A 7,481-nucleotide genomic window follows, 5' to 3' on the forward strand; every position below is an offset into this window, starting at 1 on the left:
GTTCAATCACTTGGATGGTGCCACTGAGGCAAATGAACTTTAGAATGAAACAACACTGACGCCTGGGAGAGGGTTCAGGCACCAGCATAGGCTGGGAGATGGGCAGAGGCAAATTCAAACTCACCCTCCTTTTTCTTCATTTTCAAATGTGAATGACTTTTGAAATACTGTTCTGAATGGTTCCTGGTACCTGGCAGTCTTGTCCTTAATGGAAAGTGCAGCTGTAGTGTCTGTCTTGTTATATAGTCTCTTTAGTAGTAACATTGGAACTTCTTCTGTCTTAGTTATGAACTCCACTGTGATTTCCTCCTCAGGTACAACATTTCACGCCTTTGCACTGGAAAGTATGATGGATGTGAGATGCCAGGACTCAACTGACATCGAGTTCTTAGTGGACTCCAACTACCTAGAGGAATCCCAGGATTTGATGAATTGGGAGGAGCCCACGCAGGAAGACCTGATGGAGCCCGCGGTGCAGGAGGCCCTGATGGAGCCCATGGTGCAGGAAGCCCTGATGCAGCCCATGGTGAGCAAGATCCTGGTGGAGCCAATGGTGCCTGAGGACCTGATGGAGCTGGCAGTGCAGGAAGAAATGCAGGAGGACCACCCCTCCTCAGGCATGGCTACCGGCTCCGGCACTCAGGTACCTCTGCAGTCTGGCTCCACATACACATGCGCCTGGGGTGCTGACCTTGCAAAGCCCCAAAATCCCCTTTGTGTGCCCGGTTTCCTTTGCAGAAAACCTGCTCTTTATTTTTTAAAACTATCACTATTTCTGGTGGAGTGGATTTTCACATGCAGCCGAGAACATAGGGGCCTTGCAAACAGGAAAGTTAGAGGTTCTCTAAGTGAGACCAAAGCCCCGTCCTCTTCTTCGTGTGAACTACACAAGGACATTTGATGCCTCTGTGAAAAAGTCTGACCCAAAGAGGAAGTCCAACTGCTATGAAAAGGCAGAAGTTTTAGAGCCCCACTCCTCCTCACCTATGAGGGGCCGGTAAGCACCTCAAAGGAAGACAGTTTCCCTGCCCATCCATGCTGGCTCAGCTAACACACATACCACAAGCTAGGCTGGCTTGAGGAGTTTGTGCTAGGTTAGAACGCAGGCTCCAAGTGTCAACATCGATGTATGGCCCAAAGCCTAATCCAAACAGCTGGGTTAACTGCTCTGCATCTCTTCTACCCCTGAATATGTGTACAGAGTCACACGTTTGGGTAGTCATCTTTGTGATAGGGCTGTTCAAACCAGGGTTGGCAGCCCAGGAAGGGAGTTTATGGCCAGTTACATGGCATTGTGTGCAGTGATTACTCAGCCAGACATGAGTCACTCCATCTCGAATGTCCAACACAGCCTCATTTGACGAAAAACTGAGGGCTGGGAGACATTTGTTAGAGTTTGGCCCCAGGACTTTGACCTTGGCAAATTCCTGATCTTCAGTTTCTCCATCTACGTGTGTGTGTGTGTGTGTGTGTGTGTGTGTGTGTGTGTGTGTATGATGCTGGAGTTTAAACCCAAGGATTCCTGAGCTACATCCACAGCTCTTTTTATGTTTTTCTAAATCTTTAGACAGGATCCTGCTAAGTGGCCCAGCCTGGCCTCTAACTTGTCATCAGCCTCTCAAGTAGCTAGGAATACAGGCATGTGCCACCAAGCCCAGCACTTTCTCCATCATGAAAAGATCTTGCCTTGGATTGCAGACTGCTATGAAAGTTCCTTGAACTATTTAAAAGGACATTTCCATGGGAATCCATTCTGTCCTTATTTATGTCCTTATTGTGCTCAGAAGTTATGGTTCTTTCTTCACCACTCACAAGTTTTCTTCTCCTTTGGATCCACTTGTAATTAAACTTTCAGTGTAGCCTTTATTTAAAATTGCCAAAATAACCAGGAATGGATGTCATCTGCCTGTGTGCAGTGCATTACTGGGTTGCTTCTGGGTGCCAGGTAATGGCCACCTGGAATGTACCAGGAAAGGCCACCAGGCTGGGGGGAGCGGATGGAACCATTGTGTGATCAGTAAAGACTCTAGAGAAGGAAAAAACGGAGAGGAACAGGATGGCTCTATCCAGATACTTGAAGTGTCATCATGCTCACGACAGAGAAGATCAAACTAGGGCTGACACTAGAAGCTGCAGAGCAGACCTCTCTCAGATGCTGTCGAGTGTGCCTCTTGGCAAGACTGCCCCTGCCCAGCTGGGTGAGGTCACCACCGCCACCAAGCGTGAGCGTCACCTCTTCTGGGAAGGCTTAGAGCCAAAACTTTTGAGCTCACTTTCCAGGAACTGCAGAGACACTTCCTTCCATTAAGGTTGGTTTCTTCTAGTCTTGAACTGAGACAGAGACAGAGAGAGAGATGCTCTAATCAATGCTTGGTTTGTTATGGGAAGAGATATATAGTATATAGCAAAAGAAAGGGGAAGGCAAGTGGACAATTTTCAAACTTTTTACTAAGGTGCGTTTGTGATACATAATTACATTCATCACAGGGAATTGGTACATACACATTCTGTGTCTTCATCCTTTTTACTTCCATTTCTCCTCTCCTCCCTCTTGTCTCCTCCCATCCCTAGATTCCCTTCCAATCTTCACAAAGTTTATCTCCCTATCTCCTATCTTCTATTTTTATTTTGCTCTTTAAATTATTTCTGCTTTGTGTTCTTCACTTAGAGAAACCATGTGCCATTTAAGCTTCCGTGACTGATTTATTTCACTTAGTATTAAAGGTGCATCCATTTTCCTACAGATGACTCAGTTATCTTTATGGCAGAGCAGTGCTCCACTGTGTGTAAATACTGCATTTCTTTATCCATTTATTTTTTGGATGGGCATATAGGTTGCTTCCAATATTTAGCTATTATAACTTGTGCTGCTAAAAACATACATAATTTTAATCCAAATAAAAATTCATATGGTGTTTTCTCACTCCCTCCCTCCCTCTCATCCCTGCTTTGCTGTGTACTTATATGAATCATAAAGGGCTAAAATGCACCAAAGGGCCACTGTGTGCTATCACAGTCTAATTTTGGTCTCTAGAGCATGCATATGTGTGTACCTTTTCCACATCATTAGCACTGTATGTTCTTTGGGGAGCAGGACTGTGGTGGCTCTCTCTTGTTTGTATACAGAGCACAGTTCAGGGAAATCAGAAGTTGTCTCCAGGCCCTGCATACAGCCTTGTCCGTTCTTTTCCAAGAATCCCATCTCTTTCCTGTCCACCTCAGCCAGTCAGCTGTGAAGTCAGATCCACTTTCTTCATTTCTCAAATGTGTTCATTCCATTTGATGTCCTCTGCCTAGGGTCGTTTGAGGCCTCCATTCCCTGGACCTAAAATGACCCCCACAGAGCCTTCTTGCTGGCTTTTCCCTGACCCCAGACTCAGAAAGCAGCTAGGAGAGAGCACTCAGAAGAAGGCTGACCTCAGAAGCCAGCAGAATGCACCAGAAATGATAAAGAAGCAGCTTCTGCCAATGCAGGAATCTAGCTTTCAGGAGAAAGAGGAGGAATGAGGGACCTTGGCACCTCTCAAGGAGTTGGGGTTGTCTAGCATGGCCTTCAGCAAGGCCTTGCAGTTTTGCCCTTCGGTTCCTGGCTGCAGGAGCTGAGATGCCCACCAGGCCTTGGCGGTGCCTAGAATGCCTCATATACCACCAGGTTTCCTATGGACTTCCTGTGGGCAGTCTTGTGTCCTCAGGTGGGTGAGTCAGCAATAAGTCCTGTGTGATACTGTGTCCTGACAGGTGCACCCAACCACATTGTGCCACATCGTCAGCAGTCCTGACCTCTGGCCTGCGGAGGAAACGTCCAGGAAGCAACACCCTGGGAAAGTGAAGCTCTCACTCTCAGATGGCAGGGACACCAAATGCTTCTGCTCTGCATTTCAACTTTGCACATTCACTGAGGAACTTGAGAACTCTTCCAAAGCCTCCACCCAGGTATGGAGAGCTGTTGGAGCTGGATGACTGAGAGGACATGTAACTTGTGTGAGGGCTTGGACTTGCCTGAGGGGCCCCTGGCTTCCCAGCAGGCTGCAGTCCATTTGCCCGGGAGAGTGGAGAGTCCAAACTCATGCAGTCCCATGTGACATACATGTTCCTGTGCACCAAGGCATGAGCATGGCGGCAGTGAGTGCCCCCAGAGCGGCAGAGGCAGGCAGTGCAGTCACCCAGAGGCAAGATGCCTGCTGCCTTCTGCCCTTGGAGAATGGCATGGGAGGGAGTGGTGAGTACCTTTGTGGGAAGCTCTTTAACATCTTGTCTTTGATGCCACAGGAGCTGGAGCTGCAGATGGAACAGCAGGAGGAGAAGCCAAAGATGCATCAGGAGGAGGATCTGCAGGTACAGCAGTGGGAGGAGCTGCAGGTGAAGCAGTGGGAGGAGGTGCAGATGGAGCAGAAAGAGAAGGCAAAGATGCAGCAGCAGGAAGAGGAGCCAAAGATGCAGCAGAAGGAAGAGCCACAGATACAGCAGGAGAAGCCAAAGATGGAGCATCAGAAGGAGATGCTTCAGGTGCAGCAGCAGGAGGAGGAGCTACAGCTACAACAGCAGGAGAAGTCAAAGATGGAGCCACAGGAGAAGCTGCAGATGTAGGAGAAAGAGAAGCCAAAGATGCAGCAGCAGGAGAAGCTGCAGGTGCAGCAGCAGGAGGAGCCATGGATGCTTCAGAATCAGGTGCTTGAGGAAGAGCAGAGACAGGAGCAGCAGCCACAACAACAGCAGGTGCAGGAGCAGCTGAGGCAGCAGAATGGTGTCATCTCGGAGAACCAGGTGGTACGGACACATCTGTAAAGCCAGCCTGGCATATCTATGCGTCTCCACAGTAACTCTGTTGTACCTGTGCAGACTCAGTTCAGAGTCTCACCCCTTCAAATGAGCACTGAGCAACAACCCTCTAGCAGCAATCAAGATAAAGACTCTGAGAATGGGGGAGATGGGAGTCCCAGCTAAGAGGTGTAGGAAACAGGGAGAGGGGCTGGTGTGCCTGCTTTCCCCTCAAGACTGGACACCAGGCCTGAGATCACAGATGAATGACTCGGCCATGGGCTGCCAGCAGCCCTCTTCTGAGTAGCAGCTGGCTGCCAACTCTTCTTGCCCTGTGGCCACTGGCCACCCTGCCTCTGTATATGTGGTATCTGACTAAGCATCGGTGCGTGGACCAGAGGATCTCCTACAGGAAAAGCACTAGATGAGGAAGCCTCCAAGCCAGGGAGCTAGCACCCAAACTCTGAAATCACGTGACTTGGCTCCGCCCACCCTGGGCACAGGGCGTCTGTAGGGGAGTTGCCGAGTGGTAGAGTGGTCAGAGTTGACTGGGCTTTCAGGTCCACTGTCCACCTTCCCTCGAACCGGTGATGACAGTAGTTGAGGTGAAAGGCTCTTCATGGCAGTGACAATGGATGTGAGGCTAGTGGAAGTGAAACACTCTTCACATTGCCGTCAATGGCCACGGCACATAAAGCCTTAGTCCTGTGTGGCATTATGGAGGCACACACACGTTTCTGTTCAACAGTAAAGTCATTGGCTCCAAGCGCCAGAAAAAGAAGGCTCTGCCCAGCAAAAAGCAAAACCAAAAAGCAAATAAAAGCAGCAGCAATACAAGCAGAGGTGATCCCTCTCAGCAGCCATACTCGCTATGTTTACACCAAAAGCAGTGTGCCTCACGCACCTGCTAGTGGCCCTCACATACCGAGGGCCAATACTCTGAGACCCCTGTCACTGTCACTGTCAGCTCTCTTCTCTTGCAGTATTCATCCTGCAGAACAACAGGGGACCTGCATGGGTGCAGCCGCATAGGCAAATAGCTCTGAGTCAATTTCCACTCCCGCCTTGTCACGGTCACCTGTAAGTCCTCCCTCTGACTTCAACACAGAGGACTCCATACAAGTGTGGCTAGACTCCCCAGATTCATAGGATGTCTTCCTGGAGCTGGACAGTTGGTCTGTTAGTGATCAGAGCTCCTCTCGTGACCAGGCCACCTGGCAGCAGGTACGCTATTGCCTTCTCCTTTGCCTCCAGCCCAGGTCAGGAGGGATTCCGTCTCTTCCCTGTATGCACACACTCTAGGAGTGCACTGTGTGTGTGAAATCCAGACTTCAGAGCTCAGTGCATGAGAGAACGATGACTCACATGACTGCAGCATGCGCTGCTGAGCGCCACTGTTCTCCGAAGGACTCTGAAAAAGTGGGTTGCCGCAGTGGGGCTCTGCAGAATCCGACTTCTGCACTGCTCTTGAAAATATGCTCCCTGATGGGCCGGGCGTGGTGGTGCACGCCTGTCATTCCAGCACTCTGTAGGCTGATGCAGGAGGATTCCCTTGAGTTCGAGGCCAGCCTGGGCTAGAAGTGAGTTCAAGGCCAGCCTAGGCTACATGGCGAGGCCCTGACTCAAAAAAAAAAAAATCCCTTGAGTAGAGTGAGCCAGGCAGGCAGTGATTTTAATGCTGATCTCCTTGCCCATGCCTGGCCCCCAACCTGCCTTTGTGGATCTTCAGTTCTGCTACAAAATCTAGAGCCATGTATGGGTGTACTTCCTCAAATTGGAAACAACAACCCAAAGCAGGCACCCAAGGCCCCTCTGTTGAGAGCACTTGGTGTCCATCTTAGAGGGCTTTGTATTACGTGGGACAGATGCACCTTGGAGGCCTGCAGTGGCCACTTTTCCAGCATGGGAGCTGGACCAGATGGCAATAACACAGGATTCTACTCCCACGAATCTTCCCCCAGGTGCTACGTGGACCATATACATTCCACCTGACCGAGAAACATCACTTCTGAAAGGTGTTTACACACTGGCATTCTAAATCTTAAAATAGCGTAACACCCCCCCCCCCCAAGCAACAACAGCAACAAAACAAAGATACATAAACAGTGAGTGAAAGGAAAATGAGACCTTAGTTATTTCAAAGAACTAAATGTATGATTGTTGTCACACATCTTCACAGCCCAGCCACCATGGCCACCAGAAAGAAGCCAGAAGGGTCAATGGGTCCAGTGGTTCCATTGCCGAACTGCATTCCGGAAGGACCCTTCCTCATGCCTGCTTTTAAGATTGATCATCTTTGATGGGGCCCTGCAGGTCAGAGTGGGAGTGAGCTAAGCAGGTAGCCGGGAGAAGCTGAGAATCGGGTGCCGTGAGGTTGCTCATTGGCAGAAAGTAGTAGAGTGACCCCGGGCAGGCCAGCATTGGGTCTTGCACCCTGAGGCCAGCCTTCCCATCTCAGGTCCACTGCCCAGAGCCCAGCACTCCTGCTCCTCCTCCTCCTCCTTCATCCCATTGAGTGAGGCTTGTTCAAGCCCTCCCTCATGTCTAAACGGAGCCCTGGTGACCCCTGCTCCTCAAAATGGAAAAGAGCCACACAGCCACCTGCTGCAATGCTGTCTTTCCATCATTCTCCTGCACACTTCAGCATGTGTCACTTTGTTAAAATGGATCAAATAGCTGCAAATCAGGGTCAGCTTTGGAAGCGACTGAGTCCAGGGCCCTGG

The 7,481-nt window shown here is 49.9% G+C and overlaps 1 protein-coding gene across 1 annotated transcript; it reads left to right on the forward strand.

The window, feature by feature from the left end:
- The first annotated feature begins 323 nt into the window (after positions 1 to 323).
- On the forward strand, positions 324 to 4,759 carry Pasd1 (PAS domain containing repressor 1). The gene is made up of 3 exons (XM_021249176.2): positions 324 to 643; positions 3,739 to 3,933; positions 4,270 to 4,759. Exons 1-3 carry the CDS (start codon positions 347 to 349, stop codon positions 4,585 to 4,587), a joined length of 810 nt encoding a protein of 269 aa, XP_021104835.2. The 5' UTR covers positions 324 to 346; the 3' UTR covers positions 4,588 to 4,759.
- Positions 4,760 to 7,481: the final 2,722 nt, after the last annotated feature.

Source organism: Heterocephalus glaber, unplaced genomic scaffold, assembly GCF_053883595.1.
Source record: "Heterocephalus glaber isolate CG9 unplaced genomic scaffold, H.glaber_assembly_v1.0 deba00001164, whole genome shotgun sequence".
NCBI classification, from domain to species: domain Eukaryota; kingdom Metazoa; phylum Chordata; class Mammalia; order Rodentia; family Bathyergidae; genus Heterocephalus; species Heterocephalus glaber.

What these genes read in the sequence shown, in the direction of transcription:
- Pasd1 (XM_021249176.2), top strand. Translation starts at nt 347, where the DNA reads ATGATGGATGTGAGATGCCAGGACTCAACTGACATCGAGTTCTTAGTG. An exon ending in CTACCGGCTCCGGCACTCAG is followed by an intron (nt 644 to 3,738) that starts GTACCTCTGCAG and finishes GTGTCCTGACAG; the next exon opens with GTGCACCCAACCACATTGTG. An exon ending in CTTCCAAAGCCTCCACCCAG is followed by an intron (nt 3,934 to 4,269) that starts GTATGGAGAGCT and finishes TTGATGCCACAG; the next exon opens with GAGCTGGAGCTGCAGATGGA.